Source organism: Oncorhynchus masou, chromosome 32 (genome assembly GCF_036934945.1).
Source record: "Oncorhynchus masou masou isolate Uvic2021 chromosome 32, UVic_Omas_1.1, whole genome shotgun sequence".
Taxonomy (NCBI): Eukaryota; Metazoa; Chordata; class Actinopteri; order Salmoniformes; family Salmonidae; genus Oncorhynchus; species Oncorhynchus masou.
Window position 1 is genome coordinate 93822424 of NC_088243.1, and position 14574 is coordinate 93836997.

The 14574-nt window shown below is 43.9% G+C and overlaps 1 protein-coding gene across 1 annotated transcript in view; it reads left to right on the forward strand.

The window, feature by feature from the left end:
- The first annotated feature begins 32 nt into the window (after positions 1-32).
- Positions 33-14574, forward strand: part of abcb7 (ATP-binding cassette, sub-family B (MDR/TAP), member 7) — a 58269-nt gene continuing 43727 nt past the window's right edge. The window contains exons 1-4 of the mRNA XM_064955488.1: positions 33-223; positions 5500-5577; positions 5830-5904; positions 9697-9816. Of these exons, the coding sequence (XP_064811560.1) occupies positions 74-223; positions 5500-5577; positions 5830-5904; positions 9697-9816 (423 nt within the window). The 5' untranslated portion in view covers positions 33-73. The remainder of the gene's footprint in view (positions 224-5499; positions 5578-5829; positions 5905-9696; positions 9817-14574) is intronic.

Here is a 14574-nt window from a genome sequence, read left to right on the forward strand (position 1 = left end):
CAGGGTGCAAAGGTCGTTCTAATTGGAAATGACGTAAGTTTGTTCGTTATCGACCCCACTTTCCTTTGGTAAGATGGCTCCGTTGTTGGTCCCACTGGAATGCGTTTTACACCTACAGAGAAGAAAATTAGCTATTTTACTTCAACAGACAAGTTTTTATCATGTTTGGCGAGGAGGTAACAAACCGAATGGGAAGCAACGGAATCAACAGACTACTTATTTGGTGAGGGGGCGAAGGACACTGTTCTGAGTCACACTTTTGACACAAGTTGACAAGGGCACATCAACATGTTATAACGTTATCCGGTTTTGGGATGACCGTATAATATTATAGTAATATGTGTCAGCTAGCAGAAAGTTAAGCTAACCAAGCTTGTGGTGCCTGTTTTCACAAGATTGCCATGGCTGTCGGTGTTTTGCTAGGTTGGTAGCCTTGCCTGCTACTCGACGTATCCGGCAAGTTGAGGTGAAAGTGATTTCGACACATGACTAACTAGCTAAATATACTTTGAAAACTAACTAAAGTTACACCTCATACGTTGCTTGCTGGGTGATTTTTATTTTTTTTGTCAGCGAGGTATAGTTGGTGGGCTTTTGTCAGTGGGTCACGTGTTGACCATTTACAGTTGTCATTTGGTAGAAGCTCTTATCCTTCCACGATTTACAGGAGTAATTAGGGTTAAGTGTCTTGCTGAAGGGCACATCGACAGATTTTTCACCAAGTCGGTTCAGGGATTCGACCCAACGCTCTTAACCGCTAGGCTGTCTGCCTACTTTGGAACTGACAGAGTAAAAGAGTGTCAGTGCACAGTATGTCCCGTGAGATAAGACTGGGCATCCCAACCTTGAACCGACTGATATTGGCTGAACTTGGCAGACACCGTTGGCGTATTCATTAGGCCAAATGTGTTGCAAAAACGTTTCTTAAACGGAAGCGAACGAAACTGGGAGGGACCTACCTGAATTTGTCCAATTGAAACTCTAGAAATCTTCCGTTTTGCAACTGTTTGGACTAATTATTACACCCCAGGTTGTATAAGCCAGCAAGTACAACCGTTATGACAGACTTTACTCATAGTAGTTGGACAACACTGTCAAGGTGGTTTTACAAAACGGATATAGAAGAGGATCCTGTATGTTCTGGCACATAGCTAGCTCTTGATGCCTAAAATCATCTCTGTAGGTTGTTAATTTAAACGAGTTTTCCACCAGGAGCACTGTCTCAATTTGTTCCTGACACACGGGTTGTTGTAGCCCTTGATCATGACTCCGTTCCATAAGTCATTGGACGAAGGTGTCTTCTGTAGGGGGGAGTTTTAAGATCCCTGACGTTCGGTCTCAACATTAACATGTATTGCTTGTTAAATAAAAATAGCTTGCTGTACGGTTTTGGAAGCATAAGGACCCTATCTTTACTATTAGCGAGAAATAGTTATACAAAAAAATAAAGATTAAACGGCCTTGTTAGGGTTATGCTTTCCAGACGACTGTATCTCCATGTTACAACACTTGTTTACGGATAACAGATGGAATATGAGGCGACCAGCTGTGTTGCTTAGCCATCTAGCGTGGCTCTGAACATGTGTCAGATGGAGGCGCCCATGGCTGTATGTATCTGTGCTAAACTTCTACAGTAAGCTATTTGTGCGTTTAACTTTCTCACTCATCATGATTTACAATTCCTTCAGGATTACCGTAATCTTATTAGCATCCACATTTATTGTAGAAGTTTTTAGAAACATATTCTATTCTTATTTACAATATAAGTGACTCCAAAATGACACAATACATTATTTACCATTCAGTTCAATTGGGCACAAAATAATCTAAACACAACCAATTAAACAAAAAAAGTATCAACAAATTTGTAGTCATTGCATGCTATGAATATGGGACCAAATACTTAACTTCTCACTACTTTAATACACAAGTGGATTGGTCCCATTGTTTTTGGACCCCTAAAATGGGGGGACTGTTTACTATGTACAAAACTGTCTAATTTGAAAACTGTTCACCAGTAGACCTTATCAGTTCTGCCTGATAAATAGTATAGAGCTGTAATGTACTCAGTGAATTGGATGTTTGTTTCCCCTGTTCAGAGACCATTACTAATTGAAGTTGTTGGGTGTATGTTCCAGCCAACATCATCTTATTACCATGTTCTGACCTCCTAGATAGTGCATTTCCTGCTATAAGCTGGAAAAAAAGTTTGAAGACCCTTCCTCCCTCAATGCTACAGGGATAGTTCACCCAAATTACAAAATTACATTGGTTTCCTCACTGTGTTTGCAGTCTATGGAAAAGGGACCTTTATTAGCATTTTTGCATATCAACAAATTGATTGTGTAACTCATTGTGTAACTCAACTTGTACACCTTTCAAACACGGTTTTCTGCCTACTTTTTGCTTTTCTTTATATGTATATATGGAAGGTATTGCCGACGACTGAGTATGGAATAGTGTTGACCTAAATCTACTTGAAAATGTAATGCAAGACTTGAAGATGGCTGTCTTGTTAATGATCAACAACCAATTAGAGAGGGTGCTAATATAGTCCTCTTCCGTGTGTGTGTATTAAGACCCCTAGACTTTTTCCACAGTTTGTTGTGTTACAGCCTTGTTCTACACACCACACGGCCTTGTTCTACACACCACACGGCCTTGTTCTACACACCACACGGCCTTGTTCTACACACCACACGGCCTTGTTCTACACACCACACGGCCTTGTTCTACACACCACACGGCCTTGTTCTACACACCACACGGCCTTGTTCTACACACCACACGGCCTTGTTCTACACACACGGAGACGGACCCCCCCACCATCCCACGACCGGTACACAGTATCAGTTCTGACAGACACATACCCCCCCAACACCATCCCACGACCAGTACATAGTATCAGTTCTGAGACCAGTAGTATGGAGCTACAGCTCTGAGTATTGTTTCTTCATATAATAATGTATTCAGTGAATTTGGCGATGTTTGTGTTCCAGCCCTGTTCAGATAAATTAGACATTTAAATTGTCAGGATGTGGAATGAGACATAAACCTGACAGACTCTGACCAGTAGATGGTGCTGTTCTTGCTATAAGGTGTGATTTGTTTCTAGGATGATGACTTATGTCCCCATGGGGAAATGTTGGTTGCAGATCTGTGCATACATGACCCATAATAGAAGTTAGACCTAACACATAATGGTCCTCCTGGTAGTTTAACTACAATGTTAGCTGTAGTCCAGAACACTGGTCTGTATATCTTGGGTTTAACACTACCTTGTGGGCTTTTGTGAAGGCTCTTGTATCATAAATGACCTCCAGACCTGACTGCATGACCCCTAGCACCTTCATAAATGACCTCCAGACCAAACCTGAATCATTTGTATTAGGATATTCCTCTGAGAGACATTAGCCTCTCCATACCAGCAAATTATAAAATGTGTTAAGATACGTTTAATGAATTAGTGACAATAGAACACAGTCAACATTAAAAGATTGAAGGCTGTACTTTTTAAGCAAACTACATTGTCCTTTCTTAAAAATCTGCACTGTCGTTTGTGGTCACTTACAACACCCAGGTATCAATACACCTAGACTAGATCTATGTCTTGGAAAGTATTCAGACCCCTCGACCTTTTCCACATTGTTAGGTTACAGCCTTCTAAAATGGATTAAATTGATCCCACCCCCCTCAATCTACACACAATACCCCATGATGACAAAGCAAAACAGGTTTAGATATTTCTGCAGATGTATAAAAAATAAAACAGAAATATCACATTTACATAAGTATTCAGACCCGTTACGCAGCACTTTGTTGAAGCACCTTTGGCAGCGATTACAGCCTGGAGTCTTCTTGGGTACGATGGTGCCAGGCTTCCTCCAGACTTAACGCTTGGCATTCAGGCCAAAGAGTTCAATATTGGTTTCATCAGAACAAACAGGATGCACCTGAGCTCAATTTCTAATCTCACAGCAATGGGTCTGAATACTTAAGTAAATAAAGTATCCGTTCTAAAAAAAAATATAATTTTGCAATAATATTTAAACACCTGTTTACCCTTTGTCTTTATAGGGTATAGTGTGTAAATTGATGAGCAAGGCCGCGTAGCGCAAGGCCGCGTAGCGCAAGGCCGCGTACTGTATACCGGTCGTGGGATGGTGGGGGGGTCCGTCTCTGTTAGATCTGATACTGTGTACCGGTCGTGGGATGGTGGGGGGTCAGCCTGTTAGATCTGATACTGTATACCGGTCGTGGGATGGTGGGGGGGGTCAGTCTGTTAGATCTGATACTGTATACCGGTCGTGGGATGGTGGGGGGTCAGCCTGTTAGATCTGATACTGTGTACCGGTCGTGGGATGGTGGGGGTCAGCCTGTTAGATCTGATACTGTATACCGGTCGTGGGATGGTGGGGGGGTCAGCCTGTTAGATCTGATACTGTGTACCGGTCGTGGGGGGGGGGGGTCCGTCTCTGTTAGATCTGATACTGGTCATGGGATGGTGGGGGGTCAGCCTGTTAGATCTGATACTGGTCATGGGATGGTGGGGGGTCCGTCTCTGTTAGATCTGATACTGTATACCGGTCGTGGGATGGTGGGGGGGGTCAGCCTGTTAGATCTGATACTGTATACCGGTCGTGGGATGGTGGGGGGGGGGTCCGTCTCTGTTAGATCTGATACTGTATACCGGTCGTGGGATGGTGGGGGGGTCCGTCTCTGTTAGATCTGATACTGTATACCGGTCGTGGGATGGTGGGGGGGGTCCGCCAGGGCCATTTGAGCATATCTTTGGATTCCTCATGTCTTACTCATTGTTTGAAAAAAGTTTGGTCCAAATCGATGTTGGGTACTACATTTATAGAATATGATTTGGATCCTATAAATTAACATGGCCACTATGGGTGCAATCAATTAGTGTAATTTCTCAAATCAAATTATATCTCAACAAAATAATTCTGTAGAAATAAATCAGCATTCCTCAATACAGAACATATTTCATACCTCTGAAACGGTGGGAGTCATGGCTGAGACGGATCTACCCACAGGTCATCATTAAGGTTTACCTCCACTCTATAGTCTTAGTTATGTTCACAACCTCTTGTCTCCTAAATACAGTCTGTTAAATATGATCTGTACACCGTGACCTCAACTGACACCGGCTGTGTTTGAACTTCCATGCTTTTTGGCCACTGTTATATCTCACAGCCCTGAGGGGGTATTTGTCAACAAGAAGGAATGTTTCTCTTCTGTCTGGATCTGTACATTTTTACTGAAACAGGTTCCTCCCCTCTGGCGTGTCTCTCTCCTCCCCTCTGGCGTGTCTCTCTCCTCCCCTCTGGCGTGTCTCTCTCCTCCCCTCTGGCGTGTCTCTCTCCTCCCCTCTGGCGTGTCTCTCTCCTCCCCTCTGGCGTGTCTCTCTCCTCCCCTCTGGCGTGTCTCTCTCCTCCCCTCTGGTGTGTCTCTCTCCTCACCTCTGGCGTGTCTCCCGTTCTGTAGCTGAGCCCCAACCTGAGGACAGCCACGTGGACAGTCAACAGGAGTGACAACAGCAGACGTTTACTGGAAGCTGCAAAGGTACGTTAGATTGTTATTGGAGCTTATGTCATTTACGGTATCATAAAAAATTACGTTTAAATATGAACTCTGAAGAATCCAGTTGTAATATTGTCTGCGTGTGTCTGCGTGTGTCTGCGTGTGTCTGCGTGTGTCTGCGTGTGTCTGCGTGTGTCTGCGTGTGTCTGTCTGTCTGTCTGTCTGTCTGTCTGTCTGTGTGTGTGTGTGTGTGTGTGTGTCTGTGTGTGTGTGTGTGTGAATGCTTGTTCACAGCATTTGCAGGTGACAGATCGGACATGTTGGCATGGGAATGCTGGTGGAAGATTAAACGCAGACCCCAAAAATGTGGTAAGAAAAATAATACTTCCAAATGTAACAGAAGCATGTTGTTTTTATTAGCTCCATGATCAGCATGTAAACAGGGAAAAGAGGTGATGATTCATTTGTTCCCAACTCAATTCTGCAGGGAAAAAGTCACCTCTACTTTTATGGCCAACTTTTTTTGTTAATTAGTTCCACCAGTAGACCATCAAAGACAGTTAAAAGTAAAAATACTTTGAAGTACTACTTAAGTAAAAAATACTTTGATGTACTACATAGGTAAAAAATACTTTGATGTACTACATAAGTTTTTTACACCCCTGGTGTAAATAGTCAGATTTTGAATTACACTAGTGTTTCGATTCCAGGTTTAGTGTCACATGGCTTAAAACCATTAACTACTCAATAACACAACACATGTATTAGCCAAAGTCCCAGAATGACCCTTGATGCTGACAGGTAAAGCTCTGTTCAATCATTGGACATCTTTTGAGTTCAATATCATTACATATTAACATTGTAATGTTTTTTTGTTTTTTTTCACGCCATGTATTCATTAATGAATCAATTATTCAATCTTGCAATCAATTTGACTTTTCCAATAAAACTACATAACATAATGGTATTCATTTATTTGAAAGGTAAATCTCTATTGATAAACTGAGTAAATCAAGATGTAGTCTACGTGTCACAATACAGGTAATATATATTATTCAATAGGTGTCGTTACAATACAGGTAATATATATTATTCAATAGGTGTCGTTACAATACAGGTAATATATATTATTCAATAGGTGTCGTTACAATACAAGTAATATATATTATTCAATAGGTGTCGTTACAATACAGGTAATATATATTATTCAATAGGTGTCGTTACAATACAGGTAATATATATTATTCAATAGGTGTCGTTACAATACAGGTAATATATATTATTCAATAGGTGTCGTTACAATACAGGTAATATATATTATTCAATAGGTGTCGTTACAATACAGGTAATATATATTATTCAATAGGTGTCGTTACAATACAGGTGTGTGTGTATGGTATGTATTGTATATATTCAATAGGACTGTCATGCATTAAGTTGAGCTGGTTTTGGCTGATTTCATGGGGCTGCAGATGAGTCTATTTCCCTTCCATTTAGGACTTATTTTATTGGCAACTGCTAGATCATATTGTTTTTATTGTACTGATCAACAGTTGCATGGAAAGCCTTTTCCTTTTGACAGTCTGCGCTGTCTCTTTAAGAAAATAATGATGTCATTTGGAGGTAGAATGTGGCTGTGGAATCTTTGTTACTATGCAAGGTAGTGGAAACCCGACAGGAGGCGAGGGAGACGGAGTACATTTGTTTATGGTTGCAAGGGAGATTAAGTGAATGGAATGAACATTTTTTTATTTTGACTTAATATATATATTAAGCTATATATATATTGCTACATATATATTTTTTAAATTTTACATTTATTTAACCAGGCAAGTCAGTTAAGAACACATTCTTATTTTCAATGACGGCCTGGGAACAGTGGGTTAACTGCCTGTTCAGGGGCAGAACGACAGATTTGTACCTTGTCAGCTCGGGGGTTTGAACTTGCAACCTTCCGGTTACTAGTCCAACGCTCTAACCACTAGGCTACCCTGCCGCCCCAATATAATGCATAAATAAAATCTATTTAGTCTCAAATGAATAATGATACCTCTAGTTTGCGTATTATCATAAACAAAGTACCAGGGTAGTGAATTGATGTTAGCTTCAGCTGTCAGCAAGCTGGGTCATTTATCCTATAAAGATGGAAGATTTCGGTGTCTTCTTGCATTGTAAAGGGTTCTTGCCTGTAGGACATTGTTTTGCGAACAATAATGAACAGTTTCAACATTTCTACATGCCCTGTCACATTATACTTGTGTGCAGCATGAGTGGGGAGCTAACAATGAAGCCCAGAGAGCTCTAGAAATGAATGAGGAAGTAGAGCACTGCTCTTCGTGCTATAAAGGGGCTGATCTGATACGTGATTGAGAAGGTCATGTAAGATGCATTTGACAGAAGTACTGAACCTAACCAAAATTCTACTATCAAACCATTTTTTTTGTATACAGGTAGTTAAAAAGACCAAAGTTTCAGTATACTGTGCACCACACACATGACTATAATCAGCTTGGTGTTGCTGCTCTTCAGCAGCTCCTTCGCTTTAGCCAGGCCTCAGTGGCAGCCGGCTGACAAAGACTTGGCTCTCGGATGGGATGACAGCCATGTTGTGCTGCCCCCTCAGCTTGGCTGGCAGCCCCTTGGCCCCCTGGTAGATGTGTCAGACAGGCTCTCTGGGTCTTCCCGGGGACTGTGGCATTGAGATACAGGGCTCATCTTTGTATTTGTGCCGTTATGGCGTCTGCGACAACATGGGCAGCACCATCGAGGCCATCTCTATTTGAAAGCGGTCTATTTTGTTTTTGAATAAAAGTGCAAATGTAATGTTGATTATTTACAGGCACCTGCAGAGCTGGACTGCTGAACCAGATGTTGTCATTAATTTATTGTGGCCACTAGATGGCAGAGATATTGCTTAAAGCTATTTACAAATTATAGGCAATGCAACATGAAGACAATGCTCTGATCATTCATTGGCTGATTGCACCAAACCCATTCGAATCCCCACTCAGATGACTACTTTAAAATGATGGAAGCCCTTGATGACGATGTCCATCTCGAGACCTCTATCTCTAAGCTGCTGCCCAGCCCTATTGCCCTCTGGGAGATGTAGTGTCAGGCAGGCTATCCGTGTTCACCTGGAGACAGATGGCCAGTCTGCTCCCCGTTTCCCTGGGCGTACACAACCCCACACCAAGCATCAGGCGTCAGAGGGTTGCCTGGGGCCTGGTGAGCAGCGTCAGGCGTCAGTGGGTTGCCTGGGGCCTGGTGAGCAGCATCAGGCGTCAGTGGGTTGCCTGGGGCCTGGTGAGCAGCATCAGGCGTCAGTGGGTTGCCTGGGGCCTGGTGAGCAGCGTCAGGCGTCAGTGGGTTGCCTGGGGCCTGGTGAGCAGCATCAGGCGTCAGTGGGTTGCCTGGGGCCTGGTGAGCAGCATCAGGCGTCAGTGGGTTGCCTGGGGCCTGGTGAGCAGCATCAGGCGTCAGTGGGTTGCCTGGGGCCTGGTGAGCAGCGTCAGGCGTCAGTGGGTTGCCTGGGGCCTGGTGAGCAGCGTCAGGCGTCAGTGGGTTGCCTGGGGCCTGGTGAGCAGCGTCAGGCGTCAGTGGGTTGCCTGGGGCCTGGTGAGCAGCGTCAGGCGTCAGTGGGTTGCCTGGGGCCTGGTGAGCAGCATCAGGCGTCAGTGGGTTGCCTGGGGCCTGGTGAGCAGCTACAGACCAGGGGCCTCTAGTTTTTCCTTCCCTGTCTGTCAAACCCATTGGGAAAGAGAACTACAGGATCCTATTGGACAACCAGTACACATTGTCTTGCCATATTTTTTATCAAAGAAACCTTGGTCATGAATGGTTGTTAAAATGATCTACATCTTTCCTTTTGAGTGTTGTTGTTATTATTTGTCAGTGTTTTGGACAAATGAAGCTTTTTCCTTGAGGCGTTTGATGTTACCTTCCTGTTCTGTGATCACAGTGAGGAGGAACATTTAAATGATAACGGATGACATTCAGCAGACGCTTTCATCCCAAGGGACTTTCTTTGTGTATGGGAGGCCCCAGCGGGAATCAAACCCACAATCCTTGTCTTTGCAACCTCCATGCTCTACCAACTGAGCCATGTGAATAAGCAATGTTATGTCATCTAACAGTGTTTTTCTTGTGTCCTGGTGGCAGTTGAAGGAGGTGAATTCCCGGACCATCCTGTCTAACATGCTGTCCTACGTGTGGCCCAAGGACCGGCCTGATCTACGGGCTAGAGTTGCCATCGCCCTGGGGCTGCTGGCTGGAGCTAAGGTAGTCTGATGGGACACACACACACACGTCTGCTGGCTGGAGGTGAGGTAGCCGTGCGGGTGAGGTAGCCGTGCGGGTGAGGTAGCCGTGCGGGTGAGGTAGCCGTGCGGGTGAGGTAGCCGTGCGGGTGAGGTAGCCGTGCGGGTGAGGTAGCCGTGCGGGTGAGGTAGCCGTGCTTATAGAAAGTATACATCTTAACCTTTTCACATTTTGAAATATTTGTCATTTTTTTGTAAATGATTTACATAATACTCCATAATGTCAAAGTGAAAATAATATACATTTTTACAAGTTAATAACTAAAATGTGGCTTAACAAGTTACATGGACTCACTCTGTTAAATAATAGTGATTGACATGATTTTTGAATGACTAATGACTTCCTTTGTCCCCCATATATACGACATCTGTAAGGTCCCTCAGTCTAGTAGTGAATGACTACCCCCTTGCTCTGTCCCCTCAGTCTAGTAGTGAATGACTAACCCCTTGCTCTGTCCCCTCAGTCTAGTAGTGAATGACTACCCCCTTCCTCTGTCCCCTCAGTCTAGTAGTGAATGACTAACCCCTTCCTCTGTCCCCTCAGTCTAGTAGTGAATGACTACCCCCTTCCTCTGTCCCCTCAGTCTAGTAGTGAATGACTAACCCCTTCCTCTGTCCCCTCAGTCTAGTAGTGAATGACTAACCCCTTCCTCTGTCCCCTCAGTCTAGTAGTGAATGACTACCCCTTCCTCTGTCCCCTCAGTCTAGTAGTGAATGACTACCCCCTTCCTCTGTCCCCTCAGTCTAGTAGTGAATGACTACCCCCTTCCTCTGTCCCCTCAGTCTAGTAGTGAATGACTAACCCCTTCCTCTGTCCCCTCAGTCTAGTAGTGAATGACTACCCCCTTCCTCAGTCTAGTAGTGAATGACTACCCCCTTCCTCAGTCTAGTAGTGAATGACTACCCCCTTCCTCTGTCCCCTCAGTCTAGTAGTGAATGACTAACCCCTTCCTCTGTCCCCTCAGTCTAGTAGTGAATGACTACCCCCTTCCTCTGTCCCCTCAGTCTAGTAGTGAATGACTACCCCCTTCCTCTGTCCCCTCAGTTTAGTAGTGAATGACTACCCCCTTCCTCAGTCTAGTAGTGAATTTCGACCACAGATTCAACTACAAAGACCAGGGTGCTTTTCAAAAGCCTCATAAAGAAGGGCAGTGATTGGTCAATGGGTAACAATAACAGATCAGACATTTATTTCTCTCTTTAAGCATCATGGTAAAGTTAATAATGACGCTGTGGGGGATGTATTAAACAGGGTTTTCCACATGGAGTACCCTGCCAAATAGAAAAAGTAGTCAGCCAGGTTCCCCCGAGGAAACAAGCTCTATTTTGGTGGCCTCTGTACTTGGAACCAGCAACTATCAGAAAGTTCACTTTTTACAGTGTTAATTTAAAACAGCTGATGAAACTACGATAGAAAACAAATTAAATACTTAGTTTTGACTGCACTGTGCTCAAATACAAATAGCTTGATGTTTACGCGTGTGGTTTTCAGTGGTAGACTGCGACAGAGCAGGTAAATGTTGAACCATGAAAGGAAAAAGCGTTGTCGGACCCTGGGCGAGAAGGAAAATAAATGACTCTGCCAGAAAACAATAGGCTAAGTGGGATTTCAACTCATCGTTAACACATTATAGGCTATGGGACATGCAAATTACATACAACACTCCTTCAGTGGCCTCCAACTGCTCTTAAACGCTAGTAAAACCAAATGCATGCTTTTCAACCGTTCGCTGCCTGCACCCGCACGCCTGACGAGCATCACCACCCTGGATGGTTCCGACCTTGAATATGTGGACATCTATAAGTACCTAGGTGTCTGGCTAGACTGTAAACTCTCCTTCCAGACTCATATCAAACATCTCCAATTGAAAATCAAATCAAGAGTCGGCTTTCTATTCCGCAACAAAGCCTCCTTCACTCACGCCGCCTAACTTACCCTAGTAAAACTGACTATCCTACCGATCCTCGACTTCGGCGATGTCATCTACAAAATAGCTTCCAACACTACTCAGCAAACTGGATGCAGTTTATCACAGTGCCATCCGTTTTGTCACTAAAGCACCTTATACCACCCACCACTGCGACTTGTATGCTCTAGTCGGCTGGCCCTCGCTACATATTCGTCGCCTGACCCACTGGCTCCAGGTCATCTACAAGTCCATGCTAGGTAAAGCTCCGCCTTATCTGAGTTCACTGGTCACGATGGCAACACCCATCCGTAGCACGCGCTCCAGCAGGTGTATCTCACTGATCATCCCTAAAGCCAACACCTCACTTGGCCGCCTTTCGTTCCAGTTCTCTGCTACCTGTGACTGGAACGAATTGCAAAAATCACTGAAGTTGGAGACTTATCTCCCTCACCAACTTCAAACATCTGCTATCTGAGCAGCTAACCGATCGCTGCAGCTGTACATAGTCTATCGGTAAATAGCCCACCCAATTTTACCTACCTCATCCCCATACTGTTTATTTATTTACTTTTCTGCTCTTTTGCACACCAATATCTCTACCTGTACATGACCATCTGATCATTTATCACTCTAGTGTTAATCTGCAAAATTGTAATTATTTGCCTACCTCATGCCTTTTGCACACAATGTATATAGACTCCCCTTTTTTTTCTACTGTGTTATTGACTTGTTTATTGTGTTATTGACTTGTTTATTGTTTGCTCCATGTGTAACTCTGTGTTGTCTGTTCACACTGCTATTATTTATCTTGGCCAGGTCGCAGTTGTAAATGAGAACTTGTTCTCAACTAGCCTACCTGGTTAAATAAAGGTAAAATAAAAATTCAACCACCGCGCACAACAGACAGCAGACTGTCAAACTAGCAGTGTTTCTGTGTCACCTTAGTGACTGACAGGCTCCTGTCCTATCAATGCTTATCATTCATTCTAGCTCACCCTTATCGGAGTTTCCCACAACCGAATGCTTCCAGTTTTCTGGGGAGATACAGCTCTCATCATAGCTTCCTTTCCGCTGACACCCGGATCTCTGCTCAGGTGTTTCTTTTACGCCTGCTATGTTACGTTAATTCAAGTAGGAGAGGGCTTGGCAGATTATTTTTTGACTTAAATCTGATTGAAAATCGATATTGTATATCGTTGACAAAAAAATAACAATTCCACTTGAATCCCACTTTGAAACACTATAAAATGTGAAGGAATCCCAGGGGGGGGCGTTGCCTTTCTATAGCAGGTTTCCCCAACCCTTATTACTACACTATAAAATGTGAAGGAATCCCAGGGGGGCCTTTCTATAGCAGGTTTCCCCAGCCCTTATTACTACACTATAAAATGTGAAGGAATCCCAGGGGGGGCCTTTCTATAGCAGGTTTCCCCAGCCCTTATTACTACACTATAAAATGTGAAGGAATCCCAGGGGGGGGCCTTTCTATAGCAGGTTTCCCCAGCCCTTATTACTACACTATAAAATGTGAAGGAATCCCAGGGGGGGCCTTTCTATAGCAGGTTTCCCCAGCCCTTATTACTACACTATAAAATGTGAAGGAATCCCAGGGGGGCCTTTCTATAGCAGGTTTCCCCAGACCTTATTACTACACTATAAAATGTGAAGGAATCCCAGGGGGGGCATTTCTATAGCAGGTTTCCCCAGCCCTTATTACTACACTATAAAATGTGAAGGAATCCCAGGGGGGGCCTTTCTATAACAGGTTTCCCCAGCCCTTATTACTACACTATAAAATGTGAAGGAATCCCAGGGGGGCCTTTCTATAGCAGGTTTCCCCAGCCCTTATTACTACACTATAAAATGTGAAGGAATCCCAGGGGGGGCCTTTCTATAGCAGGTTTCCCCAACCCTTATTACTACACTATAAAATGTGAAGGAATCCCAGGGGGGGCCTTTCTATAGCAGGTTTCCCCAACCCTTATTACTACACTATAAAATGTGAAGGAATCCCAGGGGGGGGCCTTTCTATAGCAGGTTTCCCCAGCCCTTATTACTACACTATAAAATGTGAAGGAATCCCAGGGGGGGGCCTTTCTATAGCAGGTTTCCCCAGCCCTTATTGGTGAATGTTCATTGTTGGAAAGGAGACTGTAAATACACCAGGAAATCCGAGTGATTATTTTTTTTTAATTTTTGAAATCTCATCCTAAGTATTCCCACTCATAGTAGAGAGACACTGAGAAGGTGCCAGAGGGAATAGCTGCCGTTTTACTGGCTCCAACTTTGCTATTTATTTATTTCAAAAAAATGTGTAACTAATTTTGTACATAATGTTGCTGCTACCGTCTAATACACATATGTCAGAGTCAAGGCCCGCGGGCCACATCCGGCCCGCGAGAAGGTTTTTTACGGCCCCTGGGATGATCTTGATTTATTATTAGAACCGGCCCGCAGACCGCAGCAAGCCGGCAGCCCGCAGATCTTTTACACGCACCAATACTACATTTCCCACAATGCAACGGTGACGCACCGAGCAGTAGGCTGCTTCATTTCAATATTTATTGGCACAGCAGTCGTCAGCATCACAGTAAAATTAACTTTCAGATACCCATCAAAAATGGCAAAACGGAAGGTGGACACTGAGAACCGGTTTCAAACAAGGTGGGAGTCGGAGTATATGTTCACGGAGGTAGCTGGAAAACCTGTGTGTCTTCTGTGTGGAGAAAGTGTGGCGGTACTGAAAGAGTATAATCTGAGACGACATTATGAAACGAAACACGCGGACAAAAACAAGAATATGGACATGG